The 23,633-nt window shown below is 38.1% G+C and overlaps 1 protein-coding gene across 1 annotated transcript; it reads left to right on the forward strand.

The window, feature by feature from the left end:
* Positions 1-822: 822 nt before the first annotated feature.
* On the forward strand, positions 823-17,387 carry LOC5580010 (cathepsin B). Its single transcript, XM_001653840.2, has 2 exons — positions 823-967; positions 16,133-17,387. The coding sequence occupies exon 2, from the start codon at positions 16,155-16,157 to the stop codon at positions 17,175-17,177; it is 1,023 nt and encodes a 340-aa protein (XP_001653890.2). The 5' UTR covers positions 823-967; positions 16,133-16,154; the 3' UTR covers positions 17,178-17,387.
* The last annotated feature ends 6,246 nt before the right edge of the window (positions 17,388-23,633 follow it).

The following is a 23,633-nucleotide window of genomic DNA, read 5'->3' on the forward strand; positions in this document are numbered from 1 at the left end:
CTTGATGAGTATGTAGAAAATTCCATCATCGCAAGGGGCTTTCACATTTTTGATTTTTTTAATAATAGTTCTCATTTCTTCCAAATCAGTCTCCCAGGAATTTTCGAAAACGTTCTCCTAATAGAAAATGTTATCGAAGTCCTGAGTAACTTGATTTTCTATTGTCCTAAGTCCTAAATTAAAATTGTCACGGATTCAAATTTTGGTATTGCAATAATATACATTTTGTATCAGTTTTCTGCAGTCAAGAGGGCAACGATGAATGCGGATAAGTCTTTATGAAAAATCAGTGTCAAATTAATATTCAATTGCATTGATGTATCCTGTACACAAATAGTTTAATCGCGCAATCCAAATGGCCGGATCCTTATACAGAAACTGTATTAAAATTGTTTATTGAAATTTCTAGTGGTTCACAAAAATAAGGAGTGATAACAATCTTCCGATGGATTTAACTGTTAAAATTTAAGTTATAAGAATATTGCGAGTTTCCAATTTTTGGTAGCAATACAGTTGCCACTGTCGTATATAGGGTTAAAACAGAGTTCCAGCCAATGAATTAGAACTCACTAACACATCGATAGTACCCGGTATTTTTACACAATTTGCTTCAGTACATTTGTTTTAATCAAAATAACAAACAATTTCGCATATTTTTGATATTAAACAACCATTAAATAATAAATTTTGGAAAAACAATCAGCTTTTTGAATAATATCGGAAAACTTCGTCTGTCTTTTTAAGGTAAAAGTTCAAATGATTGTACTCCAATGTGTATAATCAAACCAAAGAGTTTTTTACACTATCTTCTTTCGCATTCGCATACCAGTATTGGTATAGGCATTTTACCGAGGCCATGAAACCAAACATCGACAGCGAGACAGACAGACGCAGACGAGATTTTCAGGAGGAACTACATCGTACATCTTTCGAATCGATATTCATTATACATCGAGTTGCAGCTGAGGTAAGTTTAGTTTTCTTTGTGCTCCTTCAAAATTATTTGAATTAATTCATACAGTTAGTGAATTTATGGATCAAGTGCTATGCTATACTGGAATCGCGTAGAAAATTCGAGTGCCAAGTTTCTTATCAGAAAATACTGCGCAACAAGGGACTTAGTGACTCATAATGAAAAACGGTGCATAGCGATATGTTTTGTTGGGAACAACGCCACTGGTGGCGTATTGTGAGTTAATCAAAACAAAAAAAAAATACATTTCTCCTGTCCATCAGTGAACAGAACAAAGACCGAAAAAAATCGATCATATCAATGTTTACCTTAACCCGCGCCTGCTGTGTTGAACTGTTGACGATGAGAGCGCGACCAAATCAGTGCATTTCTGCAGCAGTAGGCATGGGAAAACAGCGATCGGAGAATTCCGCAGCAATGAGTTGACCTTATTTACATTTGGTCCGATGGCCTCCATTATGGCATCGCTTCGATCGACTATGGTGCTTATCGCTTGTAAAAACTGCTATTACTGTAAACAAAAATAGATTCATCCCATCCCATAGTTAAATGTAATAATGGCCTATGGGGGGATGTGGCGTTTTGAACCGAAATGGGCATAAAAGCAAATCCTATTGGAAATGGAAAGTTGTGACGTTGCTCTTTTTAGCAATTCGTACACAAAATTAGAAGCAATGTCAATGACATGCAAAAAAGAGAGAAGCTCCATAACAATAATGAGATGTGTATATGTAGGTTATTCAGTAGCGAAAACAACGGTGGATCAGTTGTGGAACCTAGCTTGATAAAAGAAACTGCATCGAAAAATAATTAGCAACATATAAATGTAAAATTATACACATAATACAGTATAAAATTATATAAAATTGAATACAATATAAAAGCTTCAAAATATTAAGACAAATAATATAGAAATTGCACCATTGTATTGTATGTAGAGGATACAGCCAACTTTCGTTCGTTGCACTAAACCTGTAGCCCACATAGTGAAAGACTTTCACTAATCGGGCTGAGTTTCGAGCTGTCAAATAGCATAAAACAAAAACAAAAATCAGGACTACTAACATTGATAAAATGCATCTTATGTCAGAAAATGACGTTTGCCTTCGTTTTAGGTGGGCTAAAGCCCAACTAACAAGAACCCAATTAAAACGAAGACCACCTAAAGATAGTGCACCGAACGAAATTCGACTGTATATACAACGCTTATAACCATAAAATAGTCAGTAATTACAGAAACTATCTAAAAAAAATGGGTCGAATTTACTGACTGTTTTATGGTTATAAGCGTTGTATATATCCTCTATATACAATGAAATGATGCAATTTCATATTTCAAACTAACTAGCATATGTATGTCGCCTCCAAAAGTTTAAATTGGCCAAACTGTGCGAAGAGGAAATTTCAAAAATATACGCCTGTATTTTGAAACATGATTTCAATCATATGGCAAAATCAATTTCATAAAAAAAACATCTGCATGTTAGTTCAACTGCAAAACTTGAAATTAAAAATAAAACTATTTTCAACATACCGTTAAACGGGGTAACTTTGATAGTTCTAAGAAGAATATAATTATTTCTGCATTCTGTACTAAAGAATTTTATCCTATATTTTTGAAACAAGTACTGGTATCTTAGTGATCGATTGCGGTCTCAAGATTACTTCAGCATTGTTTTTTTTTTTCATAAGGACTTATCTGCATTCATCGATTTATTTTCAATCCTATTGAAGTAACAGGGTAACAGTGTAGACTTAACGATTCATCAAGAATGCACATACAATTTTTCATAAAATCGAAATTAGACTTTTGGTTTTGGGGTATCTTTGATAATCGATATGTAAACACACGGAAATCCATAACCAAAATACATGGGTTTATTCTACGAGTGGCATGAAATGACAATTGTCGGTGTGGTATAGCGAGGTGACAATCCTCGACTCGAATGAAGTGACTAGCCGTGCAAATCAAATGGAGAGTCACTTCACTCAAGTCGAGAATTGTCACCTCGCTATACGGCACCGACAATTGTCACCTCACGCCACTCGTAGAATTAACCCAACTGTTTCACATTATTGCAGTTGGAACTAGATTTGAGAATGTTATAGAGAACGTGGATAAGATTTCATGCATTAAATAAGATTTCATGCATTAAAGGGCTGCGCAACTCGTCGGCCCTCCGCAACCTCCCAATTTTGGTGAGGTTGATGATGGTTGGTTCTCCCAGCAGCTGATGCATTTCATGGTTAATCCGCCTTCTTCACTTTTTGTCTTTCCTTTTTGATTATTTTCTTCATTTTATCCATCCAATCAGTGAGTTTGATGAACGATTATATAATAGAAATATTAGTAGTAGAACGCTAGAAGCGCTGTTCTCACAAAATTGATTTTAATTTTTTCTACCTTAAATTATGGTTTTTTATTGTTTGCTCAATACCATGTCGCTGTTTAGGTTTTTATAATTAATTTGACACTTTGATGCCCGGTACTCAAGCTGTCAGTTCGTGGCAAACTAGATGTTGGTAACACGAACAGCAGCGACATTAGCATTCTTAGGTTAATGCTTCTACTGATTATATGGATGGAATTGACGTAAACACCAGGTCACTATCATAGCAACCTGTTTTATACCCTAAACTGTTCGAATAATCATTCTGGGTGTTTCTTCAAATAAGTTGGTGCATGTGCTCATGTAAATCCGTTTTCCCCCTATAGTTCAAATATTTCAAAACAAATAAGCGCTGTTCGCTAATCCAAGCAGTGTATTATAGGTAAATAATAAACATCAATGAAACAATGCATTTTTGTCATATTGGCATTGACCTCGAATATGCGAAAATAGGCAGTATACTTTTTTTTGTACTTTTGTAAAATAGTAAATTGTAGTTGTCTGTTGAGAGTCGTAAATTGTTTTGTAGAACTTCTGTTTACGTAAATTCTGTTTCTCTTTTTGTTTTTGGATGTAATTGAAGCCATTGATTGGAAACGTAGATTCAGATAGTTAAATTGTGAATGAAGTTATCGGCGTAATAAGTGTTTGATTATGTTTTGTAATATGTGATATATTAATTTAAGCATATAAAGTCTGTACAGTAAACTGAGACGGTGAAATAAATAAATAAATAAATAAATATAGGGCTTTACATACATATATTTGAAACCTTTATCTCTTCGGCTGGCCAAAACTGGTGCTTTTACCCTGATTTGATGGTCTGCAGCAATTCAGCAATTATTTTCAAAAATGTTAACTCAACTAAAATCTGAAAACACGATATTTCTGAGAATTTTCAAATTTTTTTAGCGGACATCTAAGGAATTCAAGTGAAATTCATGTCGGAATTTCTAAAGGGATTAAAAATATGATAAGTTATCTGGAAAAGTTTTCGTTGGTATTTTGGTGAAAATCCTTCAACCCTAGAGCCATTACCATCACCACTACGCATGTGCCTTTTCATGGTGGGCGTTTTTATGATATTTACTTATTCTCCACAGACAAGCAGACGTAACAACTAGAACAAATTTCAATAAAATCCATCGCCCAGTTCACACTATCATCATCTGCTGAGCATGTTGCTCGAAATACTGTTTTTTGCAACAAGACCTGCAGAAGGCGCTAGTGTGAAACGTCAAACACGAAGAAAAACGATGCTCTTTCCTAAAACCAACATCCATACTCACGATTTGCGATCACTGTACTTGATAATAAGGAAGAGTAAATCAAAGTTAAGGTACCGTGGGGTAAGTGGATACAGAAAAATCATTAGTCAACTTCATTATTACGTACAGCTTACGTAAATAATGTAATTCATACTTTTTTTTGTGGATAACAAATGATGGACTAATATACTTCAAATCGTCATTTATTTAGATTTTTCTGATTTTTATGTATTGAGTATGAGGGACTTGAAAATTTGCGCCAAATGATCCACTTGACTCACTATGGTGGGGTAAGTGGATCACCACTAAAAAAAAAACTTTTATTAAAACATATATGGTATAATCATGTATACTAAGAATGATATTGCTCTCGTTCTTGTTATTAGTGCTAGTTATGTTATGTTTTGATACCAAAAAAATTGAAAAGTGTCTTCATTTTATCAAAATATTATTAAAAATATTTATACATTAGTTCACACTAATTCAAACAAAAATAAAACATTGTAGCTAGAATTATTTGGAGAAATTTTTTTAATATAATCACATAAGTTATAAAGAAGTATTGTAGGATTATTCCTAACGATGTTTTCGAATAACACTTGTAGTTTAAAAATATTAGATACATTTAATTTTGTTTAACAAACTGAAATCTTCTTATTATATTTTTGAATGTATTTGTATCATCTGTCTAGAACATTTATATGGTCAAATAAGGTACGATAATATGTTGTCAATTGGAAAATTCGTATATTTTGCTGCTTTGCAACTCAGCTTTAATAAACCACGAAAAGTTTTGTTAGAATTTTGCAATATTCATTCTTGTATATTTTCTTATACCAGAAAGATTAAAATAACTTTAAGGTGGATTAATTCAAATTTTCTGTAGTCAATTAGACAAATTTAAGCTAGTAATGAGAAACAGTAAAAACAAAACAATATTTGCGAGTATTCAAACTTATTCAAATTATTGTAAGCAGTCTGCCAATAAATGGTAATAATACTTGATCCACTTTCCCCACCCCATTAAAAAGTGGGGGTAAGTGTACCATGTCCAATATATCTGTATTTATTTATAAAATTCACATATTTTTCATGTTGATTCATACAATTAGAACTGAAATGTTCACCACGCGTTGAAAAAACTAGCAGAATTTGATTTAAGGCAGAGATACAATGAATTTTTGATTGACGGAAAACAATTTTGAGTTTAATTGATTTTTCCAGCCAACAAGTTTGCTTGTGTTAGTGTTGGTGTTGTATCAGTTTTGCAAAAGTATCAGTGCGGACGTTAGAACATAACCTAAAACGAAGCAATGCTGCGAAAACATTCAACATATTCAAGTATTTATGCTCAATATAGACAAATGATCCACTTACCCCACTGATACACTTCCCCCACTGTACCTTAATTTATTTAGTTAACCTATACCATCTTTTCACAATTACAAAACGGCGTCACTTTTTTTTAACAACCTGACTATAACCAGGGTGGCTAGTGATAATCTGATTTTTAATTCCCGATTTTCTCCCGTTTGTTTCCCGGTATTTCAAAAAATTTCCCGGTCGTCAATAATGGATAAAACCCTTTTAAAAAAAAAAACAGATCAGATGTTTTAAAAATTGTCACACTCTGGCATGCGGTATTAGTCTTTTGAATTTTTTCAATTTTTCAAACAACCGATTGTGGTGGAGTCTTTTCGAGATGTGGTTCCGCAACTGATCGATAACAACGTTTTTCATACTAAGATTGAATTAAAATGGCTTGTTGCAATTCTGGTGCAAGAAAAAGCTTAATTTAGTATTGTGCTTGATATAAGATAGTACAGCATTTTCGTGTTTGAAGTAAGTTCTAGTGACCCTGAACTTTTGTATCATGGACTTGGTGTGCTACCAAGCCAAAAAATAGTATGGCTACAATAACTTTTTAAGTCGTAAAAGATCCTTGTAATGGATTAATTTATGTTATTTCACACAAGAACATTGCCATTAAATAAATTTAAAAAGTTCCTAATAAATTTCCAGTTGCAAGGACGTGACCAAGGTATTTGTAGGCCATATACCAAATTGAAGTATTTTCCCGGTAGTAATTAGAATTTCCCGGTTTTCTCAATTTTCCGGCTCGCTGGTCACCCTGTATAACAAAGAGAAAACTACCCCCATTCCAATAGTTGGATTACGATATTTATATTTGAAGAGATATGTGCAATAAGTGCTTCTAATAATTTGGTTTAAATACCTTCAAACATTGTCTAAAAAATATTGTTTCCTATAAACTTTATCATTCTTCTAAGAGTTCTTAGTCCAGGAATCCCTCTGAGAACACAATTATTGTATAGATTCTTTATGTGATTCTTCCCCAGCATTCTCTAGACGTTTTCTATGAATTGCTATTACAGATTCATTAAGAAATGTTCACGGATTTCTTATTAACTTCGTGAATTCGTCTTGAAAGTAATTTTCTTCCACATGGTTCTCAGATGGTTTTCGGAATTAATCCATAAATATCTGCATTTTCGAACGAATTGGCATGTTATGTTTTGTCAGTCTGACCTACTTAAAAAAAACGTTTACTAACACGTAAGTAATAGGTCGGCAGTTGTTTACATCACCTATTGGCAAGTGAACACTACCAAGCAAAAATGCTTTCGCAAAGTAGAACAGCTTCCTTTTTGTCAACAGGCAGATTAAGCTATCAACTGATTTGCTTCGTCGAACCTACTAAAATTTACTAAACATCAAACCAGTTCTAGGCGAGATAAAATCTGTTCGAACTGCGCCTAACCAACCTGCTGTGGAGCACGTTATCTCTCCCATGCATGGGTGACGTTGGAAACAGTTCTGATCACTTTTTTTTTTCTAACGGAAATATTGCAATTTATGTTTTCTTTTCTTAGCAATTCAATTCAGGTCTGTTAAACCTACAAAATAATTGCATGTAAACTCCAGAGCTCCCTTGCTTACATGTTTTCAGATCTGCAACCTGATCAAAAAAGTTTACCCGTAGAAGTTTAGGGATAGTAGTTTACGGAACAAGTTGCAGAATGATGATTTTTACAGCACGAGTCGTAAATTTATCCTACAAGGCTTGCTGAGTAGGATAATTGCGACGAGTGCTGTAAAAATCGAGTTCTGAAACGAGTTACGTACAACATTTTTTGCAGTTTCGTAGAAGACCACTTGAGGGTATCAGAAATTATATCCGAATGCATTCACCATTATTTTACAATTTCTGAAAATTTGTTTTGAGTTGCGTAATGAATCATTACACACCGATTTTTCTGGAATTGTAAAATAATGGTAAATGCATTCCGATACAACGTCTGATACCCTCAAGTGGTCTTCTACGAAATTGCACAAAATGTTGTACCGTTTTGATTCATATTACGGACAGCTTCAAATTCCGGACACTCTCGTTTGTATGGGAAACATTTCACACGAAATGTTTCAAATTTCGCAGTCCAAAAGTTCTCATTTTCGAGGCTCGTTTTATTAGGTTTCTTCCATGAATATTATTGCAAATTTATAATGCCCAACTACCTTAGACGTCTCTTAAGTGGTTGAACGATTTCAATTGATGATTTGACTGTTCCATTAATTATCATGAGCTGTCCGTAATTCGAATCAAAGCGTCCGGAATATGAGGCAAAAGTGAGGGAGCGTCCGGAATAATAATCATGAAAAGGCCACACGTTTTGATTTATTTAAACTTATTCAAGATGCGGACGCGTATTCTTTACCCACCATCCGAAAGTTGAGGGCTTCCGACGCTCGATAACGCTAAAAAACAAACAGAATGATTTATTTTGTATGGTCCAAGCTGGGTTATACTTCACTGAGGCCTTAAGTGTCCGTAATATGAATCAAAACGGTACGTAACTCGTTGCAGAACTGGATTTTTACATAAGGCAAGCCTCGTAGGATAAATTTACGACTCGTGCTGTAAAAATCATCATTCTGTAACTTGTTCCGTAAACTACTATTACGTGTTATTGTTAAAAGAAGTTCTTTTGAGGATATCCAGAAACTTCCTGGAATAAAGGCAATAAGGTCTTTAAGCACGATTGGTGTTTTTGCGATATTTGTATTTCTTAAAATTAGAATGTGAAGTTGTATGGACAATTGGATCATCCCAGAACCCGCTTGAATCTAGAAGCATGAAAAGTTATCTACTTATTTATTTATTTTATTTTTTAACTTCAAATTTTGAAAGAGGGAAAAGCCCCTTTGAGTGATTTTTAATTAAAATCTTTCTCAAAAAGGCACAAAACCTTTTTATCTTTTCTAAATACATTATAAAATCAACAATCTTAATAATAAAAGGCTCAAACGGTAATGATCCATAGCAGAGCCAGTTTCTTGAAAATGGGAAACGTCCAGGATTATTGAGATACCACACACAGTAAAAAATTCTTCACATCTGAAAAGAAACATACGAAGAAAAAGAAAATATCACACATAATATGAGATTTCATTTAAAAACTGAAATAGAAGTTTCAAAATTGGCAGAAACATATTTCCTAAAATATCTCGAACAGATATTGGAATGGGATAACCTGTATTTTGAATTTGTTTTAAAAATGTATTTCTTGGTAAGATGTATCGAGTACAATGAAAAATTATATGATCTATGTCTTCATAGGATTCACCATAGTCACATAAATTGGAATCTTTTATTTTAATGCGATATAAATGACTATTACAATTATAATGGTTTGAAATCAATCTTGAAATACAGCAAATAAAATTTCTACTTACTGATAAATTTTTAAACCATGGATTTAGATTAACTTTTGGATAAATAGAATGACACCAACGCCCTTTATCACTAGTGTCCCAAGACACTTGCCAATTATACAAAGAAGATTTTTTTAGTTTTGGAAAATATTCAGATCCTGAAATAATGCGATTATATGTACTTCCACAACGAACACCTAATTTAGCTAAAGAATCAGCTTGTTCATTACCGTAAATTTGTGAATGAGCTGGAACCCATACAAATTTAATAATAAATCCTAATAAATTTAATTCAAGTAATAATTGCTTTATCATTAGAATAAGATGATGAGTTTTAGAATGAAAGTTTACTGAACGAATAGCTTTAAGACAACTAAAACTATCGGAACAAATAAAAAATATATTTGGTGAACGAGATTTTATCAAACTACATGCAAAATATAATGCAGTTAATTCAGCAATAAAAATGGTACACGAGGATTGTAATTTGAAAAAATGTGCTGAGAAATGAGTATTCACTCCAAATCCTGCAATATCATTGATTAATGATCCATCTGAAAAATAAAATTGATCAACATTTACTCCAACAAATTTTCGATGAAAAAACAATCTAGCAAACCGAGAATAGTCATGACATGAAATTTGTTTCAATTGTCAATCAATGAAAGGTTGCAGTGAGTGAATTTCAATTTCATGTTTATAAAAAACGCTTGAAGAAACAGGTATAATGTTTTGCTCCATGCAATAATTGAAGGAATCTAAAATTTTACTCGTATGATTAATTTCTGCTAAGGATTTCAAAATTGTTATTATAGGATGATTGTTCGAAATACATTGAGTAATATATTTACAATTTAATTCATGAAATCGAATTTTTAATGGAACAATTCCTGTTAAAACTTCCACAGACATTGTGTGAGTGGAATTCATTAATTTTAAACAAATTCTCAAACAACGATATTGAATTTTTTCAATTTTAGAAAAATGTGTATGAGCAGCACATCCAAAAGTAAAACAACCGTATTCTAGAACAGATCGAATTGTTGTTTTATAAAGTGTTAACATATCAGAAGGATGAGCACCCCACCAAGTGCCAGTAATTGTTTTCAAGAAATTTATACGTTTTGAGCAAGTTTTTTGAATTTGTTGTATATGAAATTTCCACGTTAACTTAGAATCAAAAAATATTCCAAGATATTTGTATACATCAACTTGTTCAATTTCAATATTATTGAAAAATAAATTAATATTAATATAAGAATGTTTACGTGAAAAAATTATAAATTTTGTTTTAGCCACTGAAAACGTAAAACCATTATTATGTGCCCAATCATAAATATTATCAAGTGCACATTGCATAAAATGACGAATTGTTTCTCTATTTTTGCCACTAATAGAGATAACTTTATCATCAGCAAATTGATAAAAGTAACAACCATTTGGTATAACAGATGCTAAATCACTTGTAAACAAATTATATAAAAAAGGACTCAAGCAAGATCCTTGAGGAAGACCAAAATAACTATGACGAATCATTTTGGATGATCCATTGTGGTAAAAATTCATGATTTTGAAAGAAAACATATTACATATAAAATTTGATAATACAATTGGAATTTTGAAATTTATCATTTTTTCATATAATAAATCAATAAGAACAGAATCATATGCTCCAGAAACATCAAGAAAAGTTGAAACCATATCTTGTTTTCTATTAAAAGATAAATAAATTTGCGATGCTAGAAGTGCAGTACAATCCCGTGTACCACAACCTTTTCTAAAACCATATTGTGATGAAGATAAAATGTTATTCCTCTCAGCCCATAATTCAAGGCGATTTAAAATCATTCTTTCCATGAGTTTACGTACACATGACAATAAACTAATAGGCCGTCGACTGTCAGCCAATGAAGGATTTTTACCTGGTTTCAATAAACTTATAACTTTTACAAAACGCCATTCTGGTGGGAAAATATTTTGAAGAAGAAAGCTATTATACAATGATAGTAAATGCATTTTTCCTTCAAATGGTAAATTTTGTAATACAATAAATTTAATTTTATCAATTCCTGGAGAAGTATTATGAGTAACAGATAAAGCCAAATTCATTTCTTCCAGAGAAAATATACTACAAAGCTCTGGGAAATAGTTGAATTTTTGATGAGTTTTTAAATTTATTTTTTGAGGTGCAAAATTAGGACAAATCTTTGATGCAAATTTTTCTATCCATTCCAGAGAATATTCCAAAACAGGTTGACAAAACAGGTTGAGATGAAAATTCATAGTTTCTCAAATTTCTTGCAACTTTCCATAAAGTGGATAATGAAGATTCTCTGTCGAGATTTTGAACAAAATTTTTCCAATAATTTCTTTTTTTAAATTTGGTAATTCTAGTAAACTTTTCTTCTAGTAATTCTAGTAAAAAATAATTTTCCCTCGTTCCAAATTTTCGAAATTTTTTAAATGCATCAGATTTATTCTTCAAAGCAAAAGAACAATCATTATCCCACCAAAATGTCGGACGTTTTTTAACAAAAGAATTGGAAGCATTATGTTTAATTTGTGATCTCATCAAAGCTTCTGTTGATAACTTCAAAAATAATTTGTAATTTTCAAGTGGAGTAGAGGAATAATCAAACTGAATTAAAGAAAAAGAAATAAGATCTGAAAATTTATTCCAATCAACATTTTTACACAAATCAGGAGAATTTGTTGAAACATATTCAGATTTACTTTTAGAACCATGAATTTGTACTAAAATGGGTAAATGATCACTGACATTTAGATCATTTAATGTTTTCCAAGAGGAAATAAATGATAAATTACTAGTGCAAAGTGATAAATCAATTGCTGAATTATGAGCCGGAGGAACTGCAATTCTAGTGAAGGATCCATCATTCATTATAATTAAATTTAGGTCATCTATCAAATCCATCAACAAAGATCCTCTACCATCAATTTTATCGCTTCCCCATGCAAAATTATGAGCATTAAAATCTCCAAGAATGTAAAAAGGAGAGGGAACATTTTCCAAAATATGTTTAATATCAAGTAATGAAAATGAAACATTTGGGGGAATGTATATACAAATAATTGAAAATTGTAAACCATTACAATTTACAGAAATAGCAACAAATTCAATATTTGTATTAAATGTTATATCCAAATATTTAAATTCAATATTATCACGGATACCAATTAATACTCCTCCATAAGGTACATTTCTATCACAACGTATAATATTATATGAAGGAACACGAAAGAATTTATCCTCAGTCAACCAAGTCTCACTCAAACAAAATATATCAAAATTATAATCAATCAACATGGCTTTAAGCCTATCAATTTTTGGAAAAATACTATGGCAATTCCATTGTAAAATATTCAAATCTTCTAAACTTGTAGAAGCCATTACGAAAATAATGAAGACAAAAAGGGACCAAATGAATTGAGTTTTTCAAAAAGATTCGCAAGAAATGGTAAAAATTGTTTTATTAAATTTTTCCAAAAATCACTCATACCTAATAAATTTAAAATTTCTTCCAAAATGCTCAAAATGGAAAAATCATTTTTCTCATTATCACCTGAATTGTTGTTATTATTATTATTGCTATTGTTATTATTTTTAGTTACGTCATTACTACAATCATTCGGAGACCTAGAAGGTGTATTTATTTTCTGAAAACCAGGAATGTTTTTAGAAGTTGATGCAATATTTAAGGGAGGGAAATTTTTTTCAAACTGATTCGAAGAAGAAGTATAAGACATATCATCATCATGAATTGATGAAATATTAAGCCTTTTTCTTTTACCAGGAGGTTTGTAAATATATTTATTATGATTATCTAATGAAGTATCATTTTAATTATCTAATAATGTTTCATATACATTAGGTGAACTAAAGAAGTTTTTAAAATTTCCGAATAAGAAAATTTATTTTGATTTTTAATTTTTTCATTGAGCTTTTTTGATTTGTCATGTATACTGAACAATTTTTAATCGAAATATGTTTTTGTTTACAACAAACACAATTATCAGAATTTAATTTACAATCATCTGCAGAATGAAAATCTCCACATTTTGAGCATTTTTGTTTGTTCGAACAAAAATTTGATGTATGCCCAAACAATAAACACCGATTACAGTGCATGAGTTTCGGAAAGTAAAGCCTTACACGAAACAAAACATTATCTATGTTTACAAAATCTGGTAAAACTGACCCAGAAAAAGTAATTTTGATGCAATTGGAATGAATATATTTAGAAATTCCTTTGTCATCAAAGAATAATTTTGATAATCGTTCACAATCTAAAATTTTAACTGGCGAAATCGATTGATTTCTGAAAATACCAGAACCATGTGATCGAATATCATCGCAATTTAATGATTCATCATAAATGACTACGCTGATTTCGCAAGAATCACACGGAGCATAAACACGATAAAATTCATTAAATAATTTAGACTCCAAAAGGGAATTGGCATATTCTCTATTACCAAAAACTACCCGAAGTTTATCTAAGGAAATTTTTTTAATTTCCTTAACTGATTTGTACTTCTTGTAAACTTCCGATGAAATTGAAAGAACATTTATAGGTCGTTCTTTCTTTCGGAAATATACAGGAAATGGACCAGCAAATGTTGAGGGATAAACTTTTACACGAAAAGGTTTTGAAGTTGAAGGTACTAAATCATTATTAGGACCTGAGTTTTGCACACCCCCGTCAATTTCCATGATGGAAATTGAACGTGGGGACTGAATAAATAATTAAAAAAAAAACTAAGCTAACAAAAAAATAGAAATAAAAATACTTAACGGACGACAAACTGAATCCAAGAAACACCGGAATTTTGAATCGTTTCAGCTACTTCAGTATCCACCGAATATCACTTCAAAAGCACGCCAATCAGCAACTCCTGATACAATTCCACAGATAAACAGATTCACCAGGTCACAATAATTGAAAAATCTTGAAAACTCGTATCTGAAAATTGAAAAAAAATGACAAGCAGAAAAAAGACCATCCAAGCCGGTCAAGGCCTACTTACCTTTTTTTGAAGTTATCTACTTATCAAATATGAATGCAGTTAATACTCTAGATAAGTTAGGAAAATGAGCTGCATAGTATATTACCGGATGATTGAGATCATATAACAACATTCATCAATATAAGATTTGGTCTCTACAGTTTTCTATGTGTTGAGTGTACTTGATATATCGGCTCATGCAGATTTGACTGTATATGCCCTGCAGACCCATGGAACGGATTTGCAAAAGTAAAAGAAGGGATTCTCAGTTTACTCTCTGTGTAAAAAGTTTACCCTTTGTATTCAGAGATTACTAAGGAATTTCCAGAGGTTCCCAAGAGGGAAGCTTCAAAATGCTTTTAAGCTTCTGAATACACAGCGTGACAAAAGTGACAGTTTTGCGTGTCACGTCACAATTTTTAGGTACAGGTCGCCAAAGTTGTGAGCACAAGCTTTGAGCAGAACGCGTTCAAATGCTTCTCAGGTTTTTTGACAGTTGTCACTCTATGTGATTGGATCACTATGGCAGTCGACAGGTGACATCTGAAATATGCATGCTTACTTGGATCGAGAGTGACTACAGACGAGTTATATGAATCTGCTCGATTTACCAAATAGACCCCTAAACATTACTTATCATACCTAGGGATCCCTTTGACTCACAAGGAATCTCTGGTAACCTTAGAGGAAAACCATGGAAACCTCTTGAAATCACTTTGACAATGCCTGAGTACCCCTTGGAACCTTTTCACAACCTTCGGACCCCAATTAAATTATTTATTCAACTCTGCACACCGTGTGAGGGCCTTTAAAAATCCATTAGAAATACTTGATAATAACTCCTAAGGCTCTTGGAACCCTTTAAAAAAACTCGAATACATCAGATACCCTAGGCCTAGGGAATACCTTGGAAACATCGAGGTATCGTTGAGAACTTTCCTTGCAATGCTTTAGGAACTTTTTTTTGAAATGCAATTGAAGCCCAAAGGAATCTGAAGACCTGTTGACCTGTTTTGCGAATTTCCGAAACATCTTCAATACTTTGTAATTGCCATGAATCTACTGCAAATATGATAAGGAGCGCAAAACTTTATTTTTCGATCAAAATTGCCTCCTTTTTACAATCTGATTCTATTTACGAACAAAATCTATTGACCAACCCCCGTCATACCTGATTCGTGAACGGATGTCCCTGTGTACGTCATTTGTTCTACAACCTTTAATCCACGTATTAGAAAAAAAAAGCGAAAGTGTACTTAAGCCTTTAAACGATTCATCCGCTCACTGCGAATACAACGGCCTTATCAACCCGAAGCGCATTGCAGATGCTGCAGAACTTATAGATTAGAACACACGCCACGCAGGATTCCCATTCACTACCGTATGATACGATTGCGACACTCGAGCGGAAACCGCATTAGGTTCACGAGGTAATCCATGATAACCCTGTCGCGTGCAATGATTCATGTTGGTCGTCTGGCCAAACATTTGTTCTGCATTTTGACGTAACTTTTCTTTGGGATGTTGTTTAGTCGCCGGGATTAGAATTGCGCTTGTAGTAAAGAAATCCCACCCTTGAGCAGACGGTGGCTTATCAAGCCTGGCTGTCGTTTCCTATAATAGCATTGAAGCCTGAAGACGCGTGCCGCAATCAAACCAGACAATTTCGACAACAAGTAAACAACTTTGATCTGACCCACATCATTAATTGTTTTTACATCTCCCTCTCACCTTTTCAGAATTTAAACAAACAATCAAACAATGAAGAGATATCTGCTCGTGGTAGCAGCCCTGGCGTTGATCGCCATAGATCATGCAGCATGCGGCCAACGCCAGCGCATCCATCCGCTGTCGCAGAAGTTCATCGACCAGATTAACAGTAAAGCGACCACGTGGAAAGCTGGACCGAACTTTTCACCGGAGACCTCGATGAGCTTCATCCGTGGCCTGATGGGAGTTCACAAGGACGCAGATAAGTTCATGCCCCCGGTGTATCTCCACGAAATGGAAGCGGACGATGACTTCCCGGAAAACTTTGACTCGCGCACACAATGGCCCAACTGTCCGACCATTGGCGAAATCCGCGATCAGGGATCGTGCGGATCGTGCTGGGCCTTCGGAGCCGTCGAAGCTATGTCCGATCGTATTTGCATCCACTCCGAGGGAAAGGTGCATTTCCGCGTTTCATCTGAAGATCTAGTATCGTGCTGCCACACTTGTGGCTTCGGATGCAACGGTGGATTCCCGGGAGCTGCCTGGAGCTATTGGGTGCGCAAGGGTCTGGTCAGTGGTGGACCTTTCGGATCGGATCAAGGTTGCCAGCCGTACGCCATTGCACCGTGCGAACATCACGTCAACGGAAGTCGTCCATCGTGCGAAGGTGAAGGTGGCAAGACTCCAAAATGCGTCAAGAAATGCCAAGCCAGCTACAACGTCCCGTATGCCAAGGATAAGATGTACGGTAAATCGTCCTACTCGATTGCCAATCATGAGAAGCAAATCCAAAAGGAAATCATGACCAACGGACCGGTTGAGGGTGCGTTCACAGTCTACGAAGATTTGTTGAACTACAAGGAAGGTGTCTATCAGCATGTGCACGGCAAGATGCTCGGTGGCCATGCGATCCGTATTCTCGGCTGGGGTGTCGAGGACGGAACCAAGTACTGGCTGATTGCGAACTCCTGGAACAGCGACTGGGGAGATAATGGATTCTTCAAGATTCTGCGCGGAGAGGACCATCTGGGTATTGAGAGCTCCATTGCCGCCGGATTGCCAAAAGTTTAAAGCGACGGAGTTGTTCGAGTATCACAGGTAAATTGAAAAGACTTCATAGGTGTTTCATCATTCCAAAAAAAAAACAAGACGAAAGGTAAAAAAGAATAACGACTAAGAGAACACGTGAGATGGCTGTCGTAGTAAATGTACCAAGGTTAATTTTTAGCGGTAATAGCGCAGAGTTCTACTGGTTAATAAAAGTTACATTAGATAGTAAAAGTATGTTTCAATTTATAGAGAAACCCATACAAAGTATAATATTGTCACCGATCCCGTTGCAGTCGCCGATACCCTTAGGAAATATTTCTCAAACTTCTCGGCTATTGAAAGCTACGACGACTTCTTTAAGCGCCGTTACAACCCTTGGACAGCCTCTGTTCTTAATTTCCCCGTTCCATAGGGCTTAAGAGGTAGAACTAGCTTGAAGCGCTTTCTGGTTTTCTAGATTTGTGCTCTTGAAGTTTGAGGTATAGCTTCAACCGCACCAGTTAACTCCTCTGGTATACAAATAGCTTTTTACAAGAGGGAAATCTGCTGAAGAACGACGGGCGGTGTTCACCGCTGCCAAAGTCGCGCTGAAGTCCGAGATAAGGGCAAGCAAAAAGGCCTGCTTTGAGGGACTCTGTCAGAGTGCCAACGCGAACCCGTGGGGTGTTCCCAGAGGATCGTTATGGCGAAGACAAGAGGTGCAATTGCTCCTACGGAGCAATCTCCACAGATGCTGGAGGGGATCATCGAGGGGCTATTTCCGCGCCACAACCCTAGCCCATGGCCTCCTTTTGTAGGACAGCCGGGGATTGGGGCTGGTGATGAGAATAGAGTAACTGATGAGGAACTTGTAGGGATTGCAAAATCCCTAAGCATGGGGAAGGCACCAGGTCCGGATGGAGTTCCAAACCTGGCCCTCAAAGTCGCAATCTTGGAGGCTCCCGGTATGTTCAGATCTACTATGCAGATATGCCTGGACGAGGGAGTATTTCCAGATGCGTGGAAGAAGCAGAGCCTGGTACTATTGCCAAAGGCGGGGAAACCACCCGGTGACCCGTCGGCGTATAGACCAATATGCTTGATTGACACGGTGGGGAAGGTGCTCGAGAAGATCATCCTCAACAGACTGTCGAGGTACACCGAGGGTGTAAATGATCTCTCAAGCAACCAGTTCGGCTTCCGGAAAGGGAGGTCCACCGTAGACGTTATTCTGACGGTTAAGAAAACCGCTGAGATAGCACTCCAGCGTAAGAGGAGGGGTATTCGCTACTGCGCAGTAGTGACTCTGGATGTAAGGAACGCATTTAATAGTGCCAGTTGGGCGGCTATTGCTGATGCGCTCCTGCGTCTGGGGATACCCGAGTACCTGTACAAGATTCTCGGAAGTTACGTCCAGAATCGGGTATTAGTCTATGACACAGAGGTGGGTCGGAAGTGCTTTCACATAACCTCAGGAGCCCCGCAAGGTTCCATCCTAGGTCCGGTGTTATGGAATGTCATGTACGACGAGGTGTTGAGATTAAAATTCCCGGCGAGTGTGGTCATCGTTGGCTTTGCCGACGATATTACGCTGGAGGTCTACGGTGAATCGATCGAAGAAGTGGAATTGACTGCAGCCCACTCGATCGCAATTGTGGAGGAGTGGATGAGCTCCAGGAAACTGGAATTGGCTCACCACAAAACTGAGGCTGTTGTTGTCAACAATCGAAAGTCGGTGCAGCAAGCGGTGATCAGTGTAGGCGACTGCACAATCACTTCGAAGCGCTCCGTCAAACACTTGGGGTGATGATCGACGACAAGCTTACCTTCGGTAGCCATGTCGATTATGCCTGCAAGAGAGCCTCCACAACTATTGTGGCACTGTCCCGGATGATGTCCAATAGCTCTGCGGTGTACGCCAGTAAGCGTAAGCTTCTGGCCAGTGTCGCCTCGTCCATACTGAGGTATGATGGCCCGGCTTGGGGCACGGCTTTGAGTACCGATAGCTACCGTAGCAAGCTAGAGTACCTATATGCTAATGTGCCTGAGGGTTGCGAGCGCGTACCGTACCGTGTCACACTGTCACACGATGCACTCTGTGTCATCACCGGTATGATGCCTATGGGCCGATGCACGAGTTCATTATTTGACGTTTGAGCGGTGCCGTGTTATTTACGTGACCATGGCAACAAGTGAATTCGGCACCGCTCAAACGTCAAATTAGTGAACTCGTGCATAGGTCCATTGGTATCCTTATCATGGAAGACATAGTGCTTTGAAATGCGCGGCACAAGAGGCATACGCAGGACTGCCAGACTGGCCTCCATGGTCAAATGGCAGCGTGCGTGGGACAATTCCACCAAGGGAGTGTGGACTCACAGGTTGATTCCGAGGTTAGATATCTGGGTCAATAGGCGCCATGGGGAACTAACATTCCACCTAACACAGGTCCTTTCGGGCCATGGATGCTTTAGACAGTATCTACACCGTTTCGGTCATGCGGGTTCTCCCGAATGTCCAGTTTGTGCAGGTTTAGAGGAAACGGCGGAACACGTTTTGTTCGTGTGCCCGCGTTTCCACACAATGCGTGACCGCATGTTTGCCACATGCGGTCGGGACACGACTCCGGACAATTTGGTCCAGAGGATGTGTGAAGACGAGTTTGGCTGGAATGCCGTTTCATCGGCTATGACCCACATCGTCTCGGAACTCCAAAGGAGGTGGCGTGTGGACTCGAGGAGTGACTAGTGCAGACGCTAAACAACAGGTGGTCCAAGGGTTCACAGTCGGCTACGTAGGTCATACCGGTGCCCTACGGTCGAAATCGACCCTTACAGCGATTAAATGGCCGCGGGGAGAACATCCTGGTAGCGCTGCTGTCGTGGCGTCGGCCTACTGGGTTGGATACTAGCCTCTGGTTGTTCGGGGTAGGTGGAGGCCCCTTCGTCAGCAATCCCAGCTGGTGCTAGCTGATAGGGCCTAAGCCTTCAGTAGGTCAAATTGCGAAGCCCGCAGTATCAGTTCTTGATACCTGCGGTGCAGCTGGGCTCGGGCGTAGTGGTTGACCCTGCCCGCTTTCAGCGGACAACGGGAGGTGAGGACCACCCGGGAAGCTGGCAATGCGCCAGCATGCTACCTTGGTGGACCCCCCTAAGCGTCTCATCGATGTTCGTTGCTACATGGCTACGCAGCTAACCGGGAGGATGCGATGTGCAATAGCCCCTCTCCGAAGCAATGCCTTCTTGGTGGTCCCGGAGAGACGAAGGGTTTGGCGGCAATGGAAATGGTTTAATGGGTCGGGGGTGTAGTCCTATTTACTGCTTGCATGCAGTAAATGGTCCCCAACCCCACACTCCCGGACCTCGGTCCGGAATCTGTTGAGCAGATTATCCCCCCATTGCTTAGAAGGAAAAAAAAAAGAGGGAAATCTGTTAACAGACCCATGAGAAGGACAGAAACTGCGTTAGATAGAAGTTCATTTCCCCATGGTTTTTTGCATACCAATCTGACACATTTGGTATTAGCCGATGAGTCCATAGTGGAATTATCCCATTCCTGCTGCCAACTTCCTCTTTACGCGAGTCGCGGACTCCTCAGGTACCTCTTTAGTTGAAGCATTGAACATCTTTCTTGATGATGAGCCCGATGGGCGAAAGCCCTACGCGCGGTCGACACATGGAATGCAAAAGGATAATTGCGGATGCCAAGCGCGCCAGCTGGGAAAATTGATTGGACATCATCAATCCAACACAAACTTCCTTTGACCTCTGAAGCAAGATAAATGCTCTCAGTGGCAAGCGTGAAGCAACACCACTTATACTTCAAATTCAAGTCTCTGGTGTATCGGATCCTCCCACAGTAGCCATGGCTCTAGGCGAATATTTCGCAAAGCTTTCTTCGATTTCTTTAAGCGCCGTATTCAACCAACTCTCAGTTCTGTGGCAAATTTGTCCGTTCCTGATGATCATGATCGAATGTAGTACCGTTAAATCTGCTGGCCCAGATGGCATCGTTTGTCCTCTCATAAAAAATCTTCCTTCCGGCAAACTGCAACTCCTGGATCTCATCAACAAAACATGGCTCACGGACAGTTTTCCGACAGAATGAAGTGAAAGCCCTATCATCCCCATACCAAAGACTCCCGTGGTTCATCCAAATTCCAGCCAGTTGCACTCATGTGCTGTATATAAAACCCGATGGAGCGGATGGTGAGCTGAAACAGTTCCTGGAATCTCATGATCTCTTGGATCATAGACAACATGCCTTTAGAGCAGGGCACGGGACTTCAACCTTTTTTTTCCAACTCGGCGATGTCCTACATACGGCTTACACCAGCGGCTTGCATACCGAGATCGTTTCCCCAGATCTGTCGAAGGCATTCAACCGGACATGAGGTCCACCAGTCAACTAGTTCAATGGAAACTATCGGTGCAGATTTTTTTACAAAAGCGTTCCTTCCGAGTCCTTGTTGACTTCCTATCTGACGAATATCGGGATGAGACCGGCGTTCCACAGGGTTTCTTGATAGCCGTCACCTTTTTTCTGGTGGCAATGAACGGAGTATCTAGCTACCTTCCCAGTGGCATATATGTATTTGTATACGCAGACGATATCCTTATTCTCGTTAGCAGTAAAACACCCAAGCAGCTGTCAATGCGGTATATAAGTGGGCTTCTGCAGTCCGCATCGAAAAGCGTTAGATGTCACGTGTATCCATCTAATTATCGTAACCACGTTCCAATTATGGTCAACGGCAGTTATTCCCAACAAAAAAAACCGTCAAGTTGCTTGGAGTCACTGTTGACCATGGGCTCGCCTTCTTCTTCTTCTTCTTCTTGGCATTAACGTCCCCACTGGGACAGAGCCGGCTACTCAGCGTAGTGTTCTAAGAGCACTTCCACAGTTATTAACTGAGAGCTTTCTTTGCCTTAGTAGCCATTTTCGTATTCGTATATCGCGTGGCCCAGATAGCCGTAGCGGTAAACGCGCAGCTATTCAGCAAGACCATGCTGAGGGTCGTGGGTTCAAATCCCACCGGTCGAGGGTTTTTTCGGGTTGGAAATTTTCTCGACTTCCCAGGGCATAGAGTATCTTCGTACCTGCCACACGATATACACATGCAAAAATGGTCATTGGCAAAGTAAGCTCTCAGTTAATAACTGTGGAAGTGCTCATAAGAACACTAAGCTGAGAAGCAGGCTCTGTCCCAGTGGGGACGTAACGCCAGAAAGAAGAATATCGCGTGGCAGGTAGGATTATACTTTATGCCCAGGGAATCAAGAAAATTCCCATTACGAAAAGATCCTGGACCGACCGGGAATCGAAGCCCGCCTTAATACGATCCGGACGATCTCACGCCCCCACCGAGCGAACAATCGGGCAGTGGGCTTCCGGGTTGCGCAAGCCATAATCGATTGCAGGCTGATATACGGATTAGAACTCAGTTGCATAGCGTTAGATCGACTAGTTAGCACTCTCGCTCCCGTATACCATATTGTCGCACCGCCACCAAACCGGATCGCGCCAGTGAGACTCGCGACGCGCCTCAACTCGCGCGATTTTGAAATCAGTTTTTTTAGTGTGGCGCTGCATTCTTACAATTTTTATGAACACAGCGCACTATTCAAATATTAGCTGCGACGTACGGGGCCCGAGAAAACAATAATTATAAATAAATGTTGGTCTTGATTTCTACCGGATACATAATATATACCATGGGTATATACGCATAATATCAGAGTTGCTCCCATCAACTCCGGCGGACACAAGCTGCGTCGAAGCAGGTCTTCTCCCTTTCCGTTTTTTTTCATTTACACGACTGTCTGCAAAAAAGCAGCCACCATTGCCGAAAAAACATCCGGAGACGACAGAATTTTTATCCTATATGAAGGGTGTAGAATCCTCCGGTCTGCCGCCAACGTGGACCTCCCCCCAGTGGCCAGGGTTTATTGGTACGGAGATATTTGTTGGCATTCATCGAAACCAAGCATAGACAACGCGATTGGAAATCAGTTTCACGCAGGTGACAATTCATCGATTCTCAGGGCTACCGTCCTCGACTGGGTACATACCAAGTATCTCAGACACGAGAAACGCTACACCGATGGGTCACTCTCCAATCTTGGCGTCGGTTTTGGAGTTTCAACCTCCGACATTTTACTATTGTGCTTATTCTGCGCGGCGAGTGAGTCGAGACGAGCCACTCTCACCTCGAGTGACGTGAGACGAATAATGTTAATCAAATGGGAGCGAGTAGACAATTGTCACCTTATTCGACTCGTGTCACCTCACACGCCGCGCAGTATAGGCACGTATGCCTTATAAACCTTATAACTATAGTCTGCCTCACATGCTCCGTTCTTTTCCGCGGAAGCCGCTACTATCTTCATAGCAGCCACCATACCATCCGACCGACCAGTATTAATCCTTACAGATTCAGCAAGCGTTGTTTCTGCCTTGCAATCTGAAAGGCCCCCACATCCATGGATTCAGCGGAAG

The sequence above is a fragment of the Aedes aegypti genome, chromosome 1 (assembly GCF_002204515.2).
Source record: "Aedes aegypti strain LVP_AGWG chromosome 1, AaegL5.0 Primary Assembly, whole genome shotgun sequence".
In the NCBI taxonomy this organism is placed as follows: domain Eukaryota; kingdom Metazoa; phylum Arthropoda; class Insecta; order Diptera; family Culicidae; genus Aedes; species Aedes aegypti.